The sequence below is a fragment of the Taudactylus pleione genome, unplaced genomic scaffold (assembly GCF_031769625.1).
Source record: "Taudactylus pleione unplaced genomic scaffold, aTauple2 ptg001956l, whole genome shotgun sequence".
In the NCBI taxonomy this organism is placed as follows: Eukaryota; Metazoa; Chordata; class Amphibia; order Anura; family Myobatrachidae; genus Taudactylus; species Taudactylus pleione.
Genome location: NW_028286352.1, coordinates 5,843,639 through 5,870,607, shown reverse-complemented (window position 1 = coordinate 5,870,607; position 26,969 = coordinate 5,843,639). Strand labels below are relative to the sequence as shown.

Genomic DNA, 26,969 nt, shown 5'->3' with positions numbered 1-26,969 from the left:
GCTATTGACAGCACTTAAGTACCCCAAATAGCTTCAGCAGGGCTATTCAGGGACATCTGTATTGATCCCCAATGTTAGATCCCCAATGTTAGTGCATACTTTGGCAGGGGGTCAGGCAGATTTCCCCATTTTTTACAGCACTTTTCGCCTGTTTGAGCTTCGCCGGGATGCGTTTTCGCGTCCTCTGGAATTGAATACGTCGAATAGCGGGGGTGCGCCCGATAAGTTTCCGCGGCCAAAACACGCAATGTAGGCAAAAAGTACGTCAGGCAAAACCTTTCCGACTTTTTGCGGCTAATTGAATACGACCCTAAGGGGGAGACTTCCAAATTTTGAATGTAAAGTGTCTTTATTGTCTCATTTAGTTTGTAATTTAGGGGGAGATTTATCAAAGCTTTGAGAGTGATAAAGTGAAGATCGATAAAGCACCAAACAATCAGCTCCTAACTGTCATTTTACAGGCTGTTTTTGGAAAATCACAGGAGATGATTGGCTGGTATTTTAGCTCTCTCCAAGCTTTGATATATCTCCCCCTAAATGACTAATTAAATGAGACAATAGAGATACTTTACATTCAGAACGTGTCATTTCCAACTGAGATAATCACTGGGTTGTCCATCTATCTATTCCTGTTTGACTAAAAATACCCTGAGGAAATGTTTACTTTCTATAGAATATGTTGTTCTGGTAGCTGATTGGTTAATAGTCTAGTCTGTTTCTTCATATAAGGGAAAACAGGTAGTGAGAGACTGAATACTGCAAGTGCTTTAATAACAGACTACAGATCAAGATGGATGGAAACGGTGTTGTATTTTTCCTGGCCTGCCTGATTGGGTCTATTGCAAGTATGCCATTACAGGTGAGACACTGAGGATATATTACCTTAGAATTTAACCCTGTTTAGATCATTTTTAATTTTATCTATAATTCCACATCTGTACACACTATGGCACTGGGCCACCAGCCAGCTGAGTAAACCTCAGCGTACTCGCCGCACCGCCGCCACCCAGGCCCCCGCTGTCTCTGGACCAGCTGAAGAAACCAGATAGCCTGGTAAGTACAATGTCCCTGCCCTGTGCCCCTCCACCTAGTGCAGCTAGCCTTCCCTACGCCCTCCCCTCAAGTCTAGCCAGCCTTCCCATGCCCTGTGCCTCCCCCCTACTCAAGCCAGCATTCCCTGCCCTGTTCCTCCCCCTACTCCAGCCTTCCCTGTCCTGTGCCCCCCCCCCATACAGTCTTTCCTGCCCTGTGCCTCCCTCCCAGGAGAGCCCTGCCTATATTGTCAGTGCCGGACCCCACCATTTATGGTGGTGGCCCTGATAACCAGCAACAGCTACTGCTGGTATGGGTGTTTGTTAAATAGGGAGGAAGCTAGCAAAAAGTAATCCCCAGCAGGGGGCTTGTTAAATAGGGAAATAAGCTTCAAATTTGAAACAAACAGGGGCTTTCACTATATGTATGGCCTATCTCCCTTTAATAAATATACTTCTCAGACATTGTGCTTCTCACATCGAAGCTGGTGTAGAGTTGTTCTCAAAATTAGAGTATTTTGCAGCCATATATAGTGTAAATGGAGCCACCCGGGTCCAGGAACCCAAAGGTCCAACTTGGGTACTTTGCAGGGTTGGCCATGGGTTGTTCCCGTGCCACCCTGCTGGGTAAACGGCGCAAACCGGGTTGTGCCGCATGTGACCCGATTGGACAGCTTCAGTGGGGCTTGGAGATGACATCATCTCCAATCATCCACTGCAACACCGGAAGAGCCGGGTCACTGCAGACCCGGCTCCAGTGTATACGGCGCCAACTCAGGAATATCCTGGGTCGGCGCCGCAGTCTAAAGGGGTAAATTCCGGATTGGAACCCTGTTCCAACCCCGGGTCAGACCTGGAACTTTGGTATAAAAGTGGTATATACTGTTTGTAGACTCTAAATATGGCCAGTGCAAAATAACCAAGATAACCTCAACAAGTGACACAGTGCTCTTACTTCATGAGACCCATAGTGTAACACAAATTCATAATAATGATAATAATACTGACAAAGTAACTAACCAAAACAGCACTGTTTGTGTGATCAGTGAATACATTTTGCAAAATTTGTATAAATTAAAAAAATAAAAAAATATTTATTTTTCAGCTTTCCCCATCTGACATGAATGACTCTGGTAAGTAGCATTTTAATTTTTTTTTTTAACTTATTTCATGTCCCCTGTGATTTTCTCTTTGCTTTCCACTTCGTCATTCAATTTGTATACCTTATTTATTCACTTGCATTAGAAATTTTATATATCTTGACAGTTTAAAAGCTCCTTATTTTCTGGCATTTATTTAAAAAATGAAAACAAAAAAGAGGGGGGAATCTGGACTGCATACCCTAATTTTAAACATATTAAGAGATGTTACCATGCTGAGACTTGTAGTGCCATGCAGAAAAACATAAATAAAATGCAGGTGCACACTCTAAACCCTAAGAATACTGATGATCAAAACAATTATACATAAATTCTAACAATAAATATGGAGATTAATAGGGGTATTCAATATGGGTCGAAAACTCAGTTTTTGCGATGTTTTCGCACCTATGACGTAATTATCGCAGGTTTTGGTTTTAAACTGTGTTCAATTTCAAATACTTTTCGCAGGTTCGAAAAGTCTTTGAAAAAAACGGGGATAACTTTTCACCACTGATAGGTGTCGAAAAAAAGTGCAGAATTGGGGTTTAGGGGTGCAGGCTTAAAAATAGCCTGCACCCCTGGGAATGACATTTTAAAAATAAATGTGTCAAAAAAAAATAAAAATTGGGACACCCCAAAAAATGTATTTAAAAATTGGGGTGAAAAAAAAAAAAAGGGAAAAAATTGTTTAAAAATAGGGAAATTGGTTCAGGACTATTATGCGTCAGGTGTATTCTAGAATAGATTAATAGCGGCAGGTGCACAGTTGCAGAATTTTTTTAAAATTCCTTTAGGGACATAAAAATATGCTAGTACCCATTTTTATGTACCCCAAATTTGATGGGACCACTTAAAAAAACGAAAAAATAACCTAAGTGCTCTTCTGCATCACTTTTTCAATGTCGGGAAAAAAGCACCTGCCGCAGCTATTTAAATCCCCGACTTTCATTTGCAGGCTAAAACGGGGGTACCCATAGTGATTTTATATTGAATACGGGGATAAAGCGGGCGCAGGAAAATCTCCGATATGAAACGTAAACTTCGACAGCGAAGTTTACGTTTCATATTGAATACCCCTCTAAATTGGGTATTCTTAGGGGTAAATTTACAGAGATGGGAGTTTTGTTAAGAAGTGATGTTGCCCATAGCAACCAATCAGATTACAGGTATTATCTTCTAGAAGGTGCTAGATAAATGAGAAGTAGAATCTGAGAATTCTTAAATAGAACTTCCATCTTAGTAGATTTACCCCTGAGTGCTTAGAGTGCACCTGCATTTTATTTTAATTTATTTAAAAAGGCAATACAGTAATTGTTGTTACATTGGTTAAACATATACCACTATATGACTACTAAACAAAAATAATGTAGATATAAAACACTAATAATATGAATAGGTACAGGTATAAGTAAAAATTATTTCTTAGTTGCTGCTGATTTTAGATGAGATTATACATTTCATTCTCACTGCCACAATCTTTGACATGATAGTCCAATGACCATGATTTATTCTCCTTGCATTCCAAAAATATCTCCCTAAGCGCATCACCCTGGAAGCAGAAAATAAGTCAGGGAAGTGCTATATTGTGGCTTGGAAATATTAGTATTATATGTAAAAGTGACATTACCCTATTTGTACACAATAGAATAATGAAGTGAAGTGTCATATACTGTACAGAACAGAGACTAGTATCTTGACCGTGTTACTGATAAACGCAAAAGTAGCATTAACCATTTAAAATATAAATAAATACAAAAACAAATACAAATTAAACAAAATGTAGTAAAGTTGAATTAAAATATAAATGTTTGTTATTACTTTTTATTAATCAACTGGGAATATTCTCTCCTGCTGTAATCGGTTCCAGTTGTAAGGAGTCACAAGTGTAAGATATGATGGAATGTGGGCACTGACATGTACAGTAAATATGCACCTGGTGACCATTCCCAGTAAGGTGATGCAAATGATAGAGATCTGTCCACTGTACAACAGCACTCAGGAGACTACACCGATAAATGATATATACCTGTAATCACTTTGTATGTGCGCTTATATTTACAGAAGATACAGATACACAAGACCTGTATAACATCTTCAGCAGCATTATTGAAGCCAACAAAGGTATATGTCTATTACTATGTATACAGTTAATGCTAAAATACAAATTAAAGTTAGGTTCACAACGCTATATCTGTAAGAATAGTACTTTCAGTTGCTTATGTGAAACTAGTTAGCAGCCCATCAAAATGACAGGGCATTGTTGCACCTGCGAAAACTCCCGTTTGAGTGCTCCAACGGCTCACTCTTCAGTAATTTCTGCTCGCCAGCTCGGGGGGCTACTAGTAGAAATGTCAGCGCCTAGGGATGTGCACGCCCAAATGGTGCAACAATTGAATTGCTCCGTTTGGCGCCATCTTATGGCTGCCGGTGCGAAACTCACTTGAATTGCCTTCTCAGAGGTGAGGAGCAGCATTACATATATATATGTCCATAGTCCGGTACTCAATGAGAACACAGCAAAAGAAGCCGGGTGCCCTCCGTAGTCAGCCCTAGGCGGACCAAACATAGTATTGCGTGGCGGCTCTCCGTAATGAAATTCATTACGGAGTGCCGCCACGTGGATTCTAAATGTACACATATATATGTATATATATATATATATATATATAAAATCGATAGATAGTAGCTTTCTGCATTGTAAATTACTGTGCGATTTAAACACAGTAATTATCTTGTAAAAATAGTATATGTAATATTTTTGAGTGGATAGACTGGTGCTTTAGGGATAAATTAAGATAGAATTACAATAGACCTAAAATGTTTTAACCGGATCATACCCACAGTACACTAACATGAATGTCTCACCTCCTTTTCCGGATTAATGTAGATATTATGGTGCCTGTAGAGGGAGGCGACATATTGATAAGCTTTGGACGCAGCGCCATCAACTGTAAAAAATGCCTTTGGGCCAAATCTCCGGATGGGATGGTCTATGTGCCGTACAATTTATCCTCCGATTATAGTGAGTTTCCTCTTCATTTATGTTATACTAATATAGCAAGGCTATCTATGTTTCATCGTAGTGTAATAAATATGAAATGTAACTTCTCCACAGGTGCCAGTGATGTCAGTCTGTTCACAACTTCTATGCAGGAGTTTGAGACATTGACGTGTGTGAGGTTTGTACCACGAAAAACAGAGAAGGATTTCCTTAACATCGTCTCCTCACGTGGGTATGTTCTTGCTCTGTATGTCATAAAGGATGTTTATTAAGAGTACAGGTGATAGCATAATTTGGAGATTGCCTATATTGCATAAATATGTGTACACAGTACACACACACAGATATACACACGTATAAACAATAAATAGATATTTATACATCATTTATTTTATATACAAACTATCATTAATTTCAAGAGTGCCACCGCAGGAATCTTTTTCTCAAAATACATTTCTCTATTGATACCTCCTTACTCCAAGTGTGCACCACCAGAGATTTTGTTGTTTATGCAAATTATTTTAAATGAGACGTTGGACCCTCATTATAGCAGTTTTCAGCTGCTTTATTATAAACGGTCTTGTCTTTATGAATAACAGGCCTTGTGCAGGAATCTCCCCATTTTTTGTCAATGTATCTTAAAATGAAGTAATATACGTACTTATAAAAGAAAAAGAAAACCTTATCTGATGTATTTTAACTCCAAAACTCTTCTATCTCCACTAACCACTTGCCAGACATGGTCGCATAAGATGCATCACGTCAGACTAGGGGTCTATTTACTAAGCTGTTAGGCGATAAAGTGAACTGTGATAAGGTACCAGTCAATCAGCTCCTAACTGCCATCTCACAAGCTGTGTTTGCAAAAATGGCAGTTAGGAGCTGATTGGCTGGTGCCTTATCACCGTTCAATTTATCTCCTAACACAGCTTAGTAAATAGACCCCTAAGCTTTTCCTGACATGGTTGCATCTGATGCAACCAATCAGAAAACCACAATAGGCAGCTGCCGGAAGCTAATCGTGCAGCAGCCGCTTATATCAGAGACTCCACCACCAGTATGCCTTAATCACTGCTAGCCGTGATGATCGGGCAGCCCATCCAGGCCCGGATTTCCAACAAGGCAACCTAGGCGCTTGCCTAGGGCCCCGCGAGTCCCAAGGGGCCCATGGATGGGCCCCTTTTAACTCGCGGGGCCCTACATGGGCCCCTTTTTCCCAAGAAATCTGACCAGTCGAAATGATCCCAGAAGAGCGTGACATCATGATGTCACGAAGACCCGCTTATACTCCCAGGGTCCCGCTGCAGCGCCGCTGTCTGCACTTTCACAGAGTGACTGTGCATAAGAGGGAGGAGGAGGGTCACCGGGTCCTCCGACCAGCCCCATCCAGCTCCAGCCCACCCCCAGCACAGCAGCCTCTGCCACTGACTGCCAGGCTTGCAGCTTGCCATCAGCAGCACGCACCAGCGGCACCTAGCGAGGAGCAGAGGGACAGGCAGGGGCAGGCCAAGGCAGAGTCTGGCTGAGTGAGACAGAGACCGAGGATCCAGATCTCAGGGAAGAACAGCAGCCAGGCAGGTAGGGTAAAGTACTGTGCTATTCTCAACTACTCTAATATAGATTGAATTATGTAGGATTTAGTGACCACTCATTAGTGACTGTTTCCTAAAAGGGACAATTTGCGTAGTATATACGTTTTGGTTTTTTTTTTGTCAAGTATTCATCCAATTGGACTGAGTGAGTAACAAGTGGGTGTAATTATTTAATACAACATATTTTCTACAGTGTTCTTTAATCAGTTCAATATATCTTTTATAGGTGGACTATAAGTGGCAGCGAGTTCTTGATTCCCAAACATGCTGGCACTTGGTGTCCTCATGCCCTGGCAGCCTAGAAGGGGACAATAATTCACCAATAAAAAAAATGTATCAATCCAATAAATATAAGAAATAATAAAATTCTAAAATGAACAGTTATCTCTGTAGTCGGCACCCGGGGTACAGAAAAGATCCCTAGTGCTATCGGCACTAGGCTGGCTGGACCCAGGAGGAAGGGAGGAGCTCCAAAGTTTTTTCTTTGTGAGCCCCACTCCACTGGGGAAACCAGCCCAGTGCTGATGTAATCATCGTTTAGGACTCTCACATTGTGAGTATACCCTTTATGGTTCCACTAGCCATGGCCGGGCAAGCCTAGTGCTGGTAAAGGAAAATACCAGCCTAGGCACAAGTGCTAGTACTGGTTTAACTTAGTGTGTGTGTGTGTCTGTGTCAGTATTTTTATTTTCATTATTTATGTTTAACACTATCTAGACATATGAAGCAGAACAAACTAGCTGCATTAGCAGATATCTCGCTGCCCACTGGCACATTTATTGTCTTGCAAGTTATTCTGGTGTATTCCAGCTATTTTACGACTCGCAGGCTATTGCCCCCGGCATCTTGTATGTTTCACATTAGAGACATATAGGGGTATATTTACCAAAAGTCAATCAATTTTGATCAATTTTAATCAATCTTTATTGACGTTGTGTTTCTGTGGCTAAATCACACATTAGCTAACAAACATTTTTTTATTTTTTTTAGGTTTGTAAATATGTGATTTAACCCCAGAAACACAAAAGCAAACCTTTAGTGAATATACCCCTTGGAGGGCATTTTGGGAAGCAATGAAAAAAGTTGGGTCAAGATTCTGGCAAGTTACAGTAGGCTGTGTTTGCATTCTTTTATATATGGCGGCTACAATCTCGCTAAAAACATGAGTTTCACAAACTTGGACCCTTTCACATTCCCCCCTTATATCATTGATCATTGGGACTAATATAACATATGTGCAATGCTGATTCCTGATTATCGTATGTGCAGAACAGGTCCAGTGTGATCACAAACAGCATTTAAGGGTGGTGCTGGTTGTTTCCGACATCAATCATCACCCAAACATGCCAGTCAATCTGCTGATAACAACAGATTGACCATGTTCAGGGATGATGGAGGGTGCCTACACTGAACGACTAATATTTCAGTATAGGCACTGCAGGGGATGGGGAATGACAGGACAATTACGATGTCGTCATTGTACTGTCATTGTCTCATCTGCTAGTGGATGTGCGCCTTAAGGGAATACTGTACTGGAGGTGGCAAAACTTACCAGTTTTTTTTTTTATTGAGGAGAGTGTGGATCTTGCTTTTCAGCATCCTTTCCCTCCAGCACTGCACAGATAGCTGGATGATGCATTGCCCTATGATCCATGAACATACATGTAGTTTTTCCAATGTAGCATAAATCGGGTTGGGTATGAGATCCCGGCGGTCAGAATTCTGACAGCTACATCCCGACAGTCAGAATCCCGACACCTATAAGGAAAGAAGGTACCCCTACCCCTAACCCTCCCTGGTGCCTAACCCTAACAGTCCTCTCTAGTGCCTAAACCTAACCTCCCACTCCCCGCACCCTAGACCTAACCGTCCCCGCTAGTGCCTAACCCTAATCCCCTCCTAATGCCTAAATTTACCTTCTGGATGCCGTCAGTTGGGATCCGGCTGTCGGGATTTCGGCACAGGTATTTCACCCATCAGAATCCCGCATGCCGGGATGCTGACTACATCCCCATAAATCATATGGATAAGTGATCATGTAAATAACATTACTGCTGTAACAGGTCAATACTTTGTACCGGAATGTGGATGTAGGAAGTGGTTGGTGCTGCCCTTATAGCTGCATATCATGCAGCCTAACATTTCTATCATTTCAGAGATGTCACATCATGTGTACCAGTCAGTTTCTAATGTTATGGCCCCTGCGATAGCATGTCAAGATAGATTTATCTTTATGGGATGGCAACTTAGTGTCACGGTTGATTATCGACCATAATATTTGAGAAACTGCTTAATTGAAGGGCGTGTGTGTGTGTGATATTATGTCACATTAAGAAACATAATCTCAACCTTGTAACATTGGTGTTTGGATTTGATAGGAAAGTCAAGACTGTTGATGAAATTGACCATCTCTATGAAGTCTGGAGTGGCTGTCCAGAATAGAAGCAGAGACACAGGAGACTTTTGTCAGCTGAAACACTCAAATCTACCAAGAATCATGTTCTGCTGAATTGTGTTTTTCGATGGTATACGTGATTGTGTTTCCTACCCGAGTTTCCAGCCAAACACACCCGAACATGCAGCCTGCACATATCAGTGAGATACGTGCAGGCTACATGTGTGTACTGTGTAAAATGTAAGTGGGAAAACTGTAAAATGACATGGGGTCGAACATAACCAGCACCGGCCTCTTTGAGCTTTTCCTGGTTCATAAAATATGGGGATCTAAATGTGCAGGTGTCCCACTCATTTAGTTAACCAGCACCAGGCTCTGTGAGTCAGTCCTGGTTTTAAAAGTACTGGGAAAAATTTGTGTAGGGGTTCCACATATTTTTAGAGCCAGCACTGGGCTCAACTAGTGGGGGTGTAATTCCACAGCCAGGGGACACACTTCACGTGGTCCCTCGGCAAAAGCACTCACACCCCCAACTAGTTAGCCCAGGCCAGAGATCCCTGGGGAGGTGGAGACCCCCAATAAAGGGGTTCCTTCTCTCCAGGGTACCCCAGGCAGGGGATGAAGCCTGGGGCTATCCCCTGCACCCCTGGCTGGTGGGTGCGGTGTTGATAGGTGTAAAAATTAGAATAAAACAACTATTGTCTTTTACATGTTGGTACTTGGAGAACCACAAGTACAAGTATGTGGGGCATTATGGGGCCTGCTGGTACCCCAACTTCTATTTTGGACTAAGTTGGCTTCATTTACACCCGTGATTGCAATCACGATTCTAATAACAAAATATTGTTATTCTGTTCTTGAGTCTCTGCAAACCTTACTTTAGAAATGCTGGTATTTTAATTTTTAAGTAGTTTATTTCCCTGGTCCAGAAAAGAAAACATCTCATCTGCATTTTAGGATGAAACACAGGTAATTTAAGTACAATACACTTTAAACCTAATATTCAAAAGTATCTCTTTTTGACTGTAACAAATGTGCTGAAACCATTGAACAGACTGATACACCTTCCTCTCTTCTCCCAGCTGTACCTCATATGTTGGACGAACAGGAGGAGCTCAGATGGTTGGATTAGATAATTATGACTGCATGTCCAGAGGGATTATACAACATGAACTAGATCACGCCCTGGGATTTTACCATGAGCATGCAAGGAGTGACCGTGATGACTATGTCAACATCATGTCACAGTACATCTCCCCAGGTACAAACACAAAACAATGACACTAATATATGGTATTTGGTTTCTTAAAGAAAATGGTGAGTTATACGAAAATGTGGCATTTGCATGTAGTAATCAGAAATTTCCTGTTTCAGATAAAATGATAAATTTTGTCACACAGGATACTAACAACCTGGGTCTGGCTTATGACTATGGTTCAGTGATGCATTACGACAAGTAAGTTGTTGCATTTTGCCATGAGGAGTGTTATTAAATGATAGGTTATGGTGCTGGAAAGTCATTAGATTTAATTGGTGCCAGATATTCCATTGTATAATGTATATTTCTGTATTGTACCAGTAACCTGTTCATACTGTTATGTCTCTCGTCTACTGTATGTGGCAGGTATGCATACTCTAACACTTCAAAACAACCCTCCATTGTACCCAAGCCTGACCCAACTGTGCCCATTGGACAGAGGAATGGACTGAGCATCCTGGATGTTTCTAAAATTAACCGGCTGTATCAGTGTAGTAAGTATTGTAGATATATAGAAATTGAATAAGAGTTGAACACATGTAAATGTTGATAGACCGCACATGCAGCAAAATTAGGTATATATAAAACAAAACTCTGCTTCCCATTTAGAACATCCAAGATACAGCAAATCATATTATATCTCATTAAATTTGATTAAAGTTTGACATGCTCCCTGGAGTGGAATATACATACATACATACATACTTACAGTATATTTAGACTTGCCGGGCGGGATGTAATCGAGGTCAAGTCTGCCGGAGGTTTGGGATGCAGACTGATCTCAATCGTTTTTTTAAAGTTGCAGTCATTTACAAGGCAGTTGCAACTTTAAAAAAACGATCGAGATCAGTCTGCATCCCAAACCTCCGGCAGACTCGAACTCGATTACATCCCGCCCGTCATATCAATTCAGGACACATGAATTACACAGGTTCTGTGGCAGATTAGAACCAGGTGAACTAGTGATTTAGGGGTCTTTTTACTAAGCTGTGTTAGGAGACAAAGTGAACAGAGATAAGGTACAAGCCAATCAGCTCCTAACTGTCATTTTTCAAACACAGCCTGTGACATGGCGGTTAGGAGCTGATTGGCTGGTACCTTACCTCCATTCACTTTATCTCCTAACACAGCTTAGTAAATAGACCCCATAGGGGTATATTTACTAAAGTGCGGTTTTTAGATGTGGAAATGTTGCCCTAGCAACCAATCAGATTCTAGCATTTATCTTCCAGAAGATGCTGGATAAATAATAAGCAGAATCTGATTGGTTGCTATGGGCAACAATCCCAGTTCTAAAAACTTGCCCTTTAGTAAATATACTCCTTAAAGTCCGCCAGCCATTCAGATGTGTCTCAAATTATAAGCTGCAAAATATAAATGGGGCTGATAAATGATAAATCTATAAAAACTATTAAAAGATGAGTTTTGTGGCTTTTATTCAATTGTCCTATTATGTACTTCCTCTACAATGTGCCTGGTATAATATAATAGTTACTGATAAATGTTGGTCTATATACTGGTAGTGCTGATTAGGGATGGCCATCGACTATTGATGGTTAGAAGCCATCAATGGTCATCCATCATTGTTAGATTGTTTTACCATTGATTGTGGAGCATAAGCCGGTTTCTCACAATTGATGGCAGCCATGGGCCCGTTGTTTTTTCCCCCTTACAGTGCTTACAGTTACCCCCGTTGTGTGTAAGAGGAATCCAGGGCTGGTGCAGGCCAGCTGCGCCTGTCATATCAACTATAAAGGATGGCGGGCTATCTGCATTTTGGCATACTCTATGTGTCTGAAGCATACAGTGTGCCAGGATGCCGATGGCCTGCCTCGCTCTATAGATGACTTGGCATGACAGGCTCAGCTGTCAGTCAGCAGCCAAATACCACCCCCAGCTCTTACACACATACAGTGTGCTAGGGTGCTGGCCGAGAACAGAGACTACTCCCCCAGGCCCCACCCCAGAGGCAGAAATTGTTAAGCTACGGGTCTATGTACTAAGCAGTGTTAGGAGTCAGAGTGAAAAGTGATAAGGTGCCTGCCAATCAGCTCCCAACTACCATCTCACAGGCTGTGTTTGAAAAATGACAGTTGGGAGCTGATTGGCTGGCACCTTATCACTTTTCACTCTGTCTCCTAACACTGCTTAGTAAATAGACCCCTATATCTCATATTGAAGTTGCCCAGCCACCATGCATGTGCAAGGAAACTGCCCAGCCGCACGGGCTATCTCATTTGTGCATGCGTGAACCATCAATGGCACAGAACCACATAGTTTGTTACCATCAAAGGTTCTTGCCACTTTCACCATCAATGGAGGCCACTCCGATGGCCATCCCTAGTGCTGATTAATTCCTATGGCACTTCGTAATACATTCCACCACTCACATAGAGACTGAGAGTAGCACTAAGGTTGTTATAAACTATACATCCTTTATACTGTATGTTGTTGCACAGTTTTGTATTGTGCTAATGTTGCAAGGTCAGCCAATATGCACAGTCCTGGCAGGTATCCAAATACTGTATGTGCTTAAATGCAGAGCACTGTTCACCACATACAATCTTATAGAGCACATAGTATTCTGTCTGTGGGTGGGATTTACTAAGCACAAAAATTTGGGTCAAACCTCCCAAAACTGCTGTTTTTGTAGTTTTTTCGCAACACATATGATTCCTCATATGTATTAGATATCGGAGCTACAGTATCTGCTGTGGACCGCTATCACAGCAGTCCCCATAGAATTTTATGGGGCTGCAAATTGCCCAAATGCAACAAGAAAAGAGAAACTTTCCAGATCTTGTGCCGAATAGGCAATGCCATATATAGATGGCATTGCCTGTAGCATTCTTTCTGCAGAAATCCCCAGAGAGGGACCCAAAGGATCCCTCTCCTTCCCACCATAGCTTGAGCATGCACTGTCCGATGGCAATGCATGTGCAATAGGACCCTCGGGTCATAATCCTGGAAGTCACAATTTTGCAAAAGACTGTTCTTATCAGAATATCTGAACCGAGCATAAGTAATCATGCATACGGCATTAATAAACGCTATCATGCAAGCGATAAGGGGCGGGATGTATCGCATAGCATATGCCTTGTGCATGATACATCCCACCCTGTGCATGAAAAAAACTAAATGTTGCAACCACTTTTGATATTCAATCCTCTTGCACCAGGGATAGGGCTTGTGTAAACATCCTACTGACATAATAACTACATACACTTTATCACTTCTATAGTCATTGATTTTTATTATTGTTTTTTCCTTTTTAGATGTTTGTGCTTATTTGCTGAATGATAAGAATGGAACTGTAAACTCAGCCAACTATCCCTCAGATAATCCCAATGGTGCCAGCTGTGTTTGGTTGATCAGGACCCCGTCTGGGCAGGTACAGTAAGGGAGTAGTGCAAACACAGATAATAGATTACACATTTATAATCTGTTACTTTGGGGGTATTGTATTGGATTTCTATAAAAAATTGATAAAAACAGCTAAAATCATGAAACATGGACCTCTTTTTGTTCCTACAGTATTAACAACATTAACAGTAATTTCTAGTCAATTTTGACCAAATTTGGCACTTGAAATCACAAGAGAGGGATTTACATGCATTCAAAAACCTGCAAGATCCTGTTTTTTAAATCCAAGATCTGACTTGCGGGAAGACTCGAGCCAGGATTCTGTACTACTTAGAACCCCAAAAGTGATCCGAGTCAGTACTTGGTTCAATTTTTGGCTTTGCAATTTTTGCAACTATATGAGCCCTTAACTGGATAGCTTGATTTTTTCATAGATGGTAAATGACTCTGCACTAGGTGGTCTTTCAGATTTTTTTACCTTCTCCAGCTAGTTTGAACAGTATTGGGAATACAAATAATATTACCATTAATTAATATACTATAATTGGGCTCTAATCACATAAGATGGACCAATACCAATTGACTATGGTTTTTATGATAGTTAATAATACAATATTGGTGTTATTATTCATTAATTATCTACACTCACATATTTTTTCACACATCACATTCACTTTATATTTATTTGTATTCATTGTTACTCACTTAGTTAAATTTTTCACTTAATTTATTTTTTGCATATATTTTCACATATCCAACATGCATAATTAATTATATATGATTTTATGTATATTTAAAACCACATTAATTACTCAATAACCTCACTTTCACTTCACATTTATTTCATCAGTAAATTAAGATTGCGTACAATGAGATATTTTGATTTATTAATATCTCTCTTAATTTTGATTTTTCACTTTTGAGTATAGATATAAAATTGGTGTATATAAATTATGGGATGATTTGAATTTTGGTCAATTTAATATTTATTAAAGTATAGATCGTGTTTACACTTATTTTTATATTTAGTTTTCTATATAATGTAGATAGATATCCGCTTATGTGTTTTTAAGAAGCTTTGTATTACGGATACTGATTTAAATGTGAATACTGAGAGCCTCAGATCGTAATGTTTGTTTATATATGATAATAAGATAGTGGAAAGGTGTGTTCGGGACTCCAGTCTTAGTTTGGCTAATCTAAGCAGTGATGCAAAATGAGGAGGCTGATTGCCGAGCGGTCTATCAATTGGTCCAGCAGCGTGCATGACGATGTTGATGCGCTCTGACTGGATAATATAGAGGTGATCAGTGATTGGCTGGGCGGCTCACATGTTGATGCTACAGCATTCTGATTGGCTCCTGAACCGCAATAAAGCCGTCTCGGATGGCACAATCGGGTTGCCTTGAGAAAACTTAGTGAAACATATACGTCGGCGTTTGCGGCCATTGCCGCGTGTTCTGTACATGTTGTGACAAGATCAATAGGGAGACTGTCCGCACTATTTTGCACCCAACTAATAGGATATTGGAAAATCTGCATAAGTTGAAATGGTGGCTGGGACATCACTACCACCCAATTAATATCTTGTGCTTGATAATGCTAAACCCAAGTAATTTGGGGAAATACACTGACTAAAACAGTTCTAATGTAACATCTATGTGTGTTTGATATATGATTGTGAATAATCCTTATAGCCCTATAGGAAGAGCCATAATATTTATTTTGGAATGATATAATTTAAATGCTCCTACAAGTATATGGGGAATATTGATTAACCCTATACTGACATGGCAACTATTTGGAATTTGCATAGTACCTATGTAAGAATTCTATAATCCTATAGGGGGAGCTATAATAACCATTTTGATTAAATCATTTATTGCTATAGAGGACAGCATTTGCGACTATTGCCGCGTGTTCTGTCCATGAGAGCCATAATATTTATTTTGGAGTAATATAATTTAAATGCTCCTGCAAATATACTGATTAACACTATACTAACATGGCAACTATCTGGAATTTACACAGTACTTATGCAATAATTGTATAATCCTACAGGGGGAGCTACAATAAGGGAGACCACATGGGAATACCAGGTCCATTTTGATTTATATTTAATTTATTTATTCCTATAGAGGACGTAATTACTAGTATACAATTACAGGTGCACCTATAAGGAAATGGGGAATATTAATTAACTCTATACTGATATGACAACTATCTGGACTCTGTATAGTATTTGTCTAATAATTCTATAACCCTACAGGGGGAGCTATAGCAATTTTGATTCATCTATTCCTACAAAGGGCATAATTTCTATTACTAAGCAATCATTGTACAAATATAACTATATGGCTGACTATACTTTATCCCAATAGGGGGCACAGTACCTTATAATAGAATATGGATGCATGTTCCCATGTGACATATTTCTGTAACTGAAGAGATACTCCCCTATAGAGGGCGCTGTGAATATTAAAATTTAGGTCAGTCAATATCATACAGATCTTATTACACATTACATTCAACAGATGGCAGTATACCATTGGAGATGTGTATGAACATATTGTTTTGATCAAGCATAGAAGCAATATATCGGAAAAAAACCTTTTTACCGTATGAGGTCAACTGATAGCAATTATTATTTACTCACACTTATGGGCTCCTTATTGGAAATGATGCAGCTGGGAGTGCAATATTATTAATGAGGACAACGTAATCCAATGTATAAAATTGAATGATTAAATAACACAACGGAATAAGGACACGAAATAAACACAATATTATTATTTAATACCAATAAATTATACTTATATATGTGTGTTTCACATTTTATTCACATGGAATATTTCACTAATGAGGTTAAGTGAATTTTAAATATTTACATATTAAAAGTTATATTTTATTCATATTTCTCTATTTGTGCGCCAACAAAGAGACAGTACTTTTTTCTCTTTTCTCTCTTGCCCACTGTTCAATATGCATTACATCATGACAAGAATCCAAAAATAGCTATATATAGATACATTTAGCGAATGAAATAGAGTAATGTAGCACCAGAGGTGAGAAGGAATCATGGAGAAAACTGTATGGTGTAAGTTGTCCGTAGTAGAGAATAGTTTGGAAAGGAGACAGGATGTCGGCAAAATCTGTATATGTTCAATAAGTTATACCTATTTTCATTTATTTAAAAAGTATATGACGGTATACGTTTAATATGCCGGCAGCCAGAATCCCGGCGCCAGGTATAATTCCGACACTGATGTCCAGATAAGGATAGGGATACCGACGTTGGCATCCTGACCCCCACCATCCCGAAGGTAAGAAGATGGGTAAATATGATACCCAGGGATGGTGGAGGTTAGGTTTAGGCACCCCTGGGGGGAGATCAGGGTTAGGCACCCCCCGGGGAATGTTAGGGTTAGGCTATGGGTGTGAGGGGTAAGGGTTAGTCACCATTGGGAGGAGGTTAGTGTTAGGCATCCCCCAAGGAGGCTTAGGTTTAGTGTGCGGGAAGGGGGGGTTAGTGTTAGGCACAACTGGTGGGGGTGGTTAGGGTAAGGCACCCCTCGGGGAGGTTAGGGTTAGCCACCACAAAGAGAGGGTTAGGGTTAGGGGATGGAGAGGGGGTTAGGGTGTACCACCGCTGTCGGGATCCTGTACAATCAGGCTTCTGGTGTCAGTATTTGAACCGCAGGGATTTCATACAGACTCCGTATGTGGCAAGCAACGTTATTAAAACTGATGGTGATGAAACTCATAATCTTATCACAACCTTTGGATTAAAAATAACAATTATCTAAATGAGTTTACATCATATCATAAATAGTTACTTGCACAGTAAATTGAAATTACATAAGCATACTGGAAAAAATATTTCAATAACGCAATCTCCTTCCCCTACAGCAGGGATGGGGAACCTCAGGCCCGGGGGCCGTATAAGGCCCGCGGACCCATTTGGTATGGCCCTCTGAGCTTTTTTCTGCTAGCCTCATCTGGCTAGCAGGGGGCCTAGAATGGCACTCTGCAGCCAGAATCTATGCAGCAGTGCCACCTGGAGCGTCCTTAGGTAGCTTCAGACGGTCACATAGCTGCCCTTACAGCTCCCTTGAGCATCCTTAGGATGCTCCGAGCATTACTGTAATCATCAGCAATTGTGGCCCCGCCCCGCATGATGTCACAAGGAGGGGGCATGGCCTGTACAGGGCCCGCAAATAATGTTCTATTTATCAAAATGGCCCTCGCAGAAAAAAGGTTCCCCATCCCTGCCCTACAGAGTCTAATTTAAACATCTCCCACTCGCCTATAAAGTGCTCACCCAATCCTCTCCCCAATACATCTTTGATCTCACCCAACTACACACTCACGAGTCTCACCCACTGACCTTCACCTGTCTTACCTTACATATCTTACCTATCTTCATGTTTAGGATTTCACCTGTGCTGCTTCCTACCACTGGAACTCACTCCCTCTCCCTATCTTGCTGTCCACTTCTCTGCAAAACTTCTATCATACTCTCAAAACTAAATTCTTTACCAAGTGTTTCAGATCTCCTTAATATAGCCACCCCTTTTGTTCTATAGTAGCTGTCAACCTGTCTGTTGCATCCATCAACTATGGTACAAGTTTCACGCAGTGCTGATTTTGTTTTCAGTATGACTGTTTATGCACAATTATTTGTTAAGTAACTTGTTTACATGTTAAGATTATGCACTTTGGGCCTGATTCATCATGGATTGCAAATGCAACAGCGTACGCAGATACACAGATTGATCTATGGTCCGTCCTGCGCATGCATATGCACTGCAGTAAGAGAGAGTGAGTTGGCATTGCAATCACTCTGCGATCACTCACACAGAAAGAAAGCCGTCACAGAGCGAGTGACGGGAGGTCAGCGTTTGGGGGGGGGTGACGGGGGGGTTGTCGGTGAAACACAGGCGTGCCTGTCCGTTTGAACGCCATTGCATGGGTATGCATAAATTAGCCACTGCGATGATATACGCAGCTTGAGTACTCACTGCGGGCAATGATGTTAGCGATTTCTGAATAAGGTCAGGGCTGCCGTAATTCCGCATGAGGGGCCGATGTTACCGATGATGTATACGCAGGACTGCAAGGTATTATGTATGGGAGACAGCGGCAGTGGGCGTCTCTATGCTGGCTGTGCGATTGCAGTCATTAGCATCTTTTCACAGCAGACCTCCATGCATAATCATAGCTGCGATCCGTAGTGAATCAGCCCCTTTATATCCAATTTGTGTGCACTGTATCTGTATACTGTATACAATGCCTTTGGAGCACACTGTAAATAATGCTTACTAATAGTATGGATATGAGATATGCTTCTCTTACTAGCTGTGCTTTAAAGAGCAAAATTTGTACTGAAAAGAGAATTGTGGATCGGTTTTAGAACAATTTTTTAGAAAATGCTTTGTTAGTAAATAAGCCCTACTGGTATGTGAAGTGGAAGACCAAGTGTTCCTACTCGATACCAATATAGAGTCTGATGCAGAGTTGAATACAAGTCAGCTTTGCGTATGGATCTTGTGTGTTTTTGCACTTACCATGCACTGGGACTGTGTACACATCTATAGGTACAGTAATTCCGCTTCATCAGCAATTTAGTCGCATTTCCACTTGTGGCTGGAGGGGAGTAACTTTAGTAAGTGGAGTGAGGATGTTTCCATATAGAAGAATGTGTTTAACAAAAGCAAGTCAATGTAATTTCAGGCAATATAGAGTAGGGATGTAGGCAAGTTACCCGACAGTGAAAGACCGACATGGGACTAAAGATAGGTGACAAAATCCTGATGCCTATCATTAGCCCCACGCATAAATCACGGCTCCCTGTATACCTACAAAGGAAGGTAACCCGGGTGTCTTAGGTTGTAGCTGCGGGGGGGGGAGGGTTAGAGTTAGGCACCCCCCAGGAGGGTTAGGCTAGGGAAGGGAGGGGATAGGGTTAGGCACCACTAGGGAGAGGTTACTGTTAGGCACCACCTGGGAGGGTTAGGTTTAGGGTGCAGGAAGGAGGGGTTATGGTTAGGCACCGACGTGGGAAGGCTAGGGTTAGGCACCACTAAGGGAGGGTTAGGGTAGGGAGAGGGGAGGGTTAGGGTGCTTACTAGCCCCAGTCGGGATTTTGATCCGTTGGTCTTCCACTGTCAGTATTTGATCCGGTGGCTATTCAGCCACCGGGATTCCATAACGATTCCATAGAGTAGTATGAATGCAAAGATACACCTGTTTTCAGATATATCTCTTGCACCACAAATAGGACTGGTAGGGATGCAGCCATTGGTTGACAATAGCAATGTTGACATTCATAATATTGACTCCCCAATGTTGACATTGTTGAAGTCAACATGTCAGAATGTCGACAAATGCAAAATGTTGACATGCATCCATCCAAGCATTCCTGGATGGTGACTTCATCGGTGGACTTGTCATGGGCACACTAGTGTCAGGGACTGCGTCAAAAGCTGCAGATCCACTGCCATCGATGGCCATGTACCGCTGGACAGTCTGAACAAGCAAATGGTTGCTTTAATGTCATATGGTGCGGCCGATGTCCTCTCAATGGTGCAACTGTCAATTCACGGCAGCAGATTAGAGCCACAGCCAGTTGGCTTCTCAGTAGGACTCCCATCGGCTGTGGCATTAGCATAAAAATTGCAGCTGCTACTGCTCCTTCGGCCACCTCTGACTCTGTTATTTCTGAAACTAAAAGTAGAAATATTTCCATCTATTGCTGACTTTCTGATGCATCTTTTTTATATTTAGGTTAACCTGACATTTATTGGCTTTAATGTCCGGTCCTCACCAGATTGTGCTTCTGACTACATCAAGATATATGATGGTCCCAGTAAGACGTCTCCTGTTTTGCTGGACAGAACTTGTGGGACAGCAGTAATCCCTGTAATCATTGCTTCCACTAACCAGATGCTGGTAGAACTTGTCAGTGACCGCAGCGATACAGGGGTCAACTTCATAGCTACATATGGCCCAGGTACTGTACTATTGTAAGTTATAGAAATGCTTAATATTATGGTTTTCCACGGTCTAATCCTACGTAATATTCTACAAATGCACCAATATATCTTGCATTGAATGGCATGGCCCAGCATAATGTAATTTTAGCAAATAACTAGAACATGGAATTTTCAGCTAAACTAGATAGAGATGTCACAGAAGACTAAGGCCCTCATTCAGAGCCGTACGCTCTGAGCAGAGCGCACGCTCTGAATGAGGGCCGGCCTCCATGAAAATGGAGCGTCCTTCTGGACGCTCGTATAGCTGTGGGTCACCACCCACAGGCTATACGAGCGTGCATTTTGATGGCCGCGATGGTCTCGACCATCGCGACCATCGAAATTGCGAGCCGGAGCCTGCGGTTGAGGTTTTCAACCGCAAGCTCCGGAGTGATTTTGGCTCTATCAGAGCCAAAATCACTCCCACTGACATCACTAGTGATGTCAGTGGGCCGGCTTTTGACGGGAGGCGTTCCCGTGGGAACGCCCCCGTCAGGGAGGCACGCCCCCGGCACGCCTACCAAAGGGGGCGTGCTGTCAATCAACATTGACAGCACGCCCCCTTTGATCGGACACAACGAGCGAAGGACTTTCCTTCGCTCGTCACGTCTGGCGCATGCGCACGACGGAGCTCCCTCCGTCGTGCGCATGCTCAGTCCAGAACATCGACCCACTTGCGAGCGGACAGCCGCTCGCGAGTGGGTCTGAATCAGGCCCTAAATTCTCTACTTAGTCCTATGGTGCCATTTACTGTAGAGATTTTGGTTCTAATACAGAGCTGGTAACAAAATGGCGATAAATGACTCCACCTCTCCAGTTGTAAGGTTTGAAACATGATGTCTGAATAGATCTACATAGGTGTGTTCACTTTCCGTGCAAAAGATTCAAGGGCAGATTTACCAAGGTCAGCTTTGGCTTTTTGGGTGACTTTCAGTCGGTTTTACAAAGCAAACATATACTAGTAAAGACACATTCGACAGAAGACAGACCAAAAAGCTGACTTGAGTACATCAGACCTATGATCTTATTAATGGACAGTTTTAAAAATGACCATAAACTGACCGCAAATTGACAGAAAATCTGCCCAAGAAATGAACCTGCCTGTGGCAGGGAGGGTTGGGAGAAGCACTGCTCTGCACAGCTCAGTATGGGGTTGGGAGAAGCACTGCTCTGCACAGATCAGTATGGGGTTGGGAGAAGCACTGCTCTGCACAGATCAGTATGGGGTTGGGAGAAGCACTGCACTGTACATATCAGTATGGGGTTGGGAGAAGCCCTGCACAGATTAGTATGGGGTTGGGAGAAGCACTGCACAGATTAGCATGGGGTTGGGAGAAGCACTGCACAGATCAGTATGGGGTTGGGAGAAGCACTGCACAGATCAGTGTGGGGTTGGGAGAAGCACTGCACAGATCAGTATGGGGTTGGGAGAAGCACTGCACTGCACAGATCAGTATGGGGTTGGGAGAAGCACTGCACTGCACAAATCAGTATGGGGTTGGGATAAGCACTACTCTGCACAGATCAGTATGGGGTTGGGATAAGCACTGCACAGATCAGTAGGGGTTGGGAGAAGCACTGCACAGATCAGTATTGGGTTGGGAGAAGCACTGCACAGATCAGTATGGGGTTGGGAGAAGCACTGCACAGATCAGTATGGGGTTGGGAGTAGCACTGCACTGCACAGATCAGTATGGGGTTGGGAGAAGCACTGCACTGCACAGATCAGTATGGGGTTGGGAGAAGCACTGCACTGCACAGATCAGTAAGGAGTTGGGAGAAGCACTGCACAGATCAGTATGGGGTTGGGAGAAGCACTTCCCAGATCAGTATGGGGTTGGGAGAAGCACTGCACAGATCAGTATGGGGTTGGGTGAAGCACTGCACAGATCAGTAAGGGGTTGGGAGAAGCACTGCACTGATCAGTATGGGGTTGGGAGAAGCACTGCACTCCACAGATCAGTATGGGGTTGGGAGAAGCACTGTTCAGGTGAAGCTAAAAAATCATATAGGGGAAACATTTCCTGTTCCTCCATCAGCCCATAAAAGTTGCATGTATTAATCATAAGGAACTGTACAGCAAAGGTAGGCAACCTACTGTAAGGATCTCAGTTATTGTGGCTCCACAGGGATGTAGTTGCAAAAAGTTAGAGGGCTAAACATAGGCGTTTGCAGAAGCCAACACTGGATCATGGATTACCCTGTCTCCCCTCCCACCGGTACATAGACTACACACCTTGGTGGCCAGGTGAGTGCAGGTGAGTAGTGTAAGTCCAGGAGGGTGGAGGGATGGGGTAGACCATGACCCCGCAGTTTGGGTTGGTTATGCTGAAGTGGCAGCACCTGTGCCGGATTCTGCGCACGCATATGGGGCTAAAGGTTTCTTAATGTCTGCTACATATACAGCATTTTATGTGTGAGCTGATTTTTGCTAAATATTTTTTATTTTATGTAGTTTAATAGAGACGGTGGCCACCATCAACTGAGCATTTGCCACATTAATATATTTAACTTGATGCATAACTTCGCTGCAGTATATAGGGGGCATAATTCTAAGTTATATATTGTATTATATAAGTGGTTTCATTATTTCAGTGGCATATTTTGCAGTTCGCATAATTATTAGTGTTTTTATCTGTATTTCCCAACTACTAAACCTTTGCGTACAGAGTTTATGTAAGCCTGATTGCAGAGCATATCTTGCATGTTTTCTGTGCATGCTCTGGATCTAAGAGTACATAAGTATGGGTAATGTAGAGTTGTACACATTTTAATCACATCTCAATTTTGTGACAGTGGGTGTATAACTGGACGGTAACTGGGCATTCTCGCATAGGAATAGCTGTATAATACAGCATAAAATGGGCATGTAGAGGGGTCTGATGGCATTAAATTGTCATTTGAAGGGGTCTGATTGCATAAAATGGTCATTTGAAGGGGTCTGATACAAGTGGCATGTGGAGAGGTCTGCATGCATAAAAGGGGCATGTGGAGGGGTCTGATGGCATGTAAAAGGCATGTGCAGGGGTTTAATGACATAAAAAGTATGTAGATGGTTCTGGTGACATTCAAGAGACATGCGGATGGGTCTAATTACATATAAAGGACCTGTGGATGGGTCTGGTGGCATATAAGAAGCATGTGAAGGGGCATAAAGATAAAAATAATTATACAATGGCATAAAGATAAAAAAATATACAAATGTATGGGCAATGTAGAGTCCTACGCATTTCAATAACATTTCCACCTGGACTGTAACTGGACATTCTCACATAGGAACACAGACATGACTCAACATTACTATTTTTTTAGATCCAAATCATTTTAGTGTTTTACATCATGGCATAATGGGCACACATGGATGGATCTGATGACATAAAAGGTATTTAATGTCGTAGAGGGTATGTGGATGGGTCTGATGGCATTTAGGGGCATGTGACCTGCCTAGCATTATACTGTAAGCTTGTGTTACTGTAATTTTGCCCAACTACCTTTGGTTTACTCTGCCTACAGTTGATTTGGTCCCGCCCATAGGAGGCCACTTCCAGATTTTTTTTCCAGAGTCACTTTAGGTTTCAAATATGTCCCTGAGTAAATATGTCCCTGAGTAAATGTACCGTATTTTAAGGGGATAGCATTCCATATGTTTGCTGCAAATACGTACATTGCAACTGTCACATATAAAACATGATCTATGTTGACTGCTATTACAAGATACTTTTTTTGCTATTATAGATTGTATCTCATAATTGTTCTGTTTATTACTCTTTCACTACAGTAATTTTGAAGAAAATTGTTGCGTACAAGAAAGGATAGAAAAATCACTAATTTTGGAAACAAACTGACATCACAACTGGAGCCAAATCACATTTGTGGCCAAATTATTAGTATAATTACTTTTCACTTTGGGATGTGTCAGAGGACTTTAAAAGTTTAAAAAAGAACTAAAAAGTAAAACACTTTACTCCCCATGTATAATGTAATGTATTCCACATTGGAAATGTTATTTGTATGTCTCTTATTATGAATTGTAATGTATTTTACATCTTGGTAAACTGTAAAAGCAAAGTCAGTCGAGTATGTGGAAATCAATAAAAATGTATATTATATACCTGTGTGTGATATTATATTAAAGCACCATCTTTAATATTCCATGACTACAACAGGATTATTCAAGTGGTGAGTTTGGGGCTGGATTTCTGGTGTTTTTGTTTTGATATACCAGTGGTCTCTCGTAAACATTTTTGTCACATCCTTGTATCGGTTGCTTATCCATGGTGGTTGCATTTAGTCATTGTAAAAGGTTGGACCATTTTGGCTGAAGAAAAGGTAACCAATCAAACTGACTTTCATTTGAATAGGCCATTTCACAGAGATGTAAAAGAAGTTTGGTAAAAGTAATGGTTTTCGAGTTTCACATCCCAGAATTCACTTTGTAAATTACAAAATACTACCGTGATGATAACAGCATCAATTAACTGTGCTCTGTGATGTGGTTGGAACCGCAGGAGTATAATAGGGAGTAAGGTTTTGTCTACCCATTGACATGAGTTTTGAAAGATTTATGTATTTCTGACACTAATATATATATATTAGGGGTGAGCGGGTTCGGATTTCTGAAATCCGAACCCCCCCGATCCGAGTCAGGCTCGATTTTTCCCGCCTGACTCGGATCTGAAATTGAGGCAAAACGTCATCATCCCGCCTTCCGGGTCTCGCAGGTTTTGGATTCTATATAAGGTACCCGCGTCTGCGCCATTTTCTCACTCGGCTGTGGACAGTGAAGAGGGAGGGTGGGAGTTAGGGCTCGCTGGGCTGTGTAGTGCAGTGTAGTGTTGTGCTGTGCTGCGCTGCTGTTGTCCATAGGGGCTGTGTCCACTCCTCCAAAGTCCATAGGGGCTGGCTATGTTGTGCTGTGCTGCTGTTGTCCATAGGGGCTGTGTCCACTCCTCCAAAGTCTATAGGGGCTGGCTGGACTGTGTTGTGCAGTCAGTTGTCCATAGGGGCTGTGTCCACTCCAGAGTCCTGTGTAGTGTCCCAGGCCTAAAGGGGTGCTGTAGTGTTGTCCAGGGGGTGCTCAGTCCATCAGGGGTGCTCCCCCCAAGTGCAAACAAAATAAATATTTTTTCTGTGTTTGTGAATGGTGTGCGCAGTAGCCGCACGTGCATCAACAAAGTAGCGCCAAGCGTGCGCCTGTGTCATAAGTAAAAGGCCGGCTGGCTTGACCATTAAAGGGTGCTGTAACCCCCAAAGTACACTCCAAACAAAAAAAATATATATTTTCTGTGTTTGTGAATTGTCTGCACTGTGGCTGCATGTGCATCAACAAAGGAGCAGTGCCAAGCGTGCGCCTGTGTCCCATAAGTAAAGGGCCGGCTGGCTCATTTCTTAAAGGGTGGTGTAACCCACAAAGTGCACTAGTCTCCAACAAAAATAAAAAAATATTTTCTGTGTTTGTGTGCGCCTTAGCCGCACGTATATATGAATATAACATAAATGGAGGACCAAACTTTCTCCTATAAAAATAAAATAGGGAAAGATCAAGAACCACTTCCTCCTAGTGCTGTTGCTGCTGCTGGGAGTTGTTCATCATCCCAGAGAGGAAGTAGGAACACCACTACTTTTACTAAAGAATTGACCCTCCAACAGTCCTTAGCGATGAGGATGAAGTACGACAGCAGTCATCCTGAAGCAAAACGTATAACTGAGGCCTTGACTGCTATGTTGGTGTTAGACGTGCATCTGGTATCCGCCATTAGTGAAGTGGAATTTAGACAATTGATGGAGGTAGTGTGTCCCCGGTTCCAAATCCCGTCTAGATTCCACTTCACTAGGCAGGCGATACCGAGACTGTACAGAAACGTCAGAAAAAGTGTCCTCAGTGTCCTGAAAAATGCGGTTGTACCCAATGTCCACTTAACCACGGACATGTGGACAAGTGGAACAGGGCAGACTAAGGACAATATGACTGACAGCCCACTGGGTAGATGTATCACCTTACGCAGCAACAACAGCAGCGTCACCAGTAGCAGCATCTCAGAAACGCCAGCTTGTTCCAAGGCAGGCTACGCTGTGTATCTCCGGTTTCAGTAAGAGGCACACTGCCGACAACCTCTTAGAGAAACTGAGGGAAATCATCGCCCAGTGGCTTAC

The 26,969-nt window shown here is 42.0% G+C and overlaps 1 protein-coding gene across 1 annotated transcript; it reads left to right on the top strand.

Moving 5' to 3' along the window:
• The first annotated feature begins 790 nt into the window (after positions 1-790).
• Positions 791-21,821, top strand: LOC148436139 (embryonic protein UVS.2-like). Its single transcript, XM_088465281.1, has 11 exons — positions 791-859; positions 2,137-2,164; positions 4,235-4,294; positions 5,061-5,195; positions 5,289-5,406; positions 10,244-10,422; positions 10,536-10,617; positions 10,786-10,913; positions 13,695-13,810; positions 20,569-20,794; positions 21,751-21,821. Exons 1-11 carry the CDS (start codon positions 791-793, stop codon positions 21,819-21,821), a joined length of 1,212 nt encoding a protein of 403 aa, XP_088321407.1.
• The last annotated feature ends 5,148 nt before the right edge of the window (positions 21,822-26,969 follow it).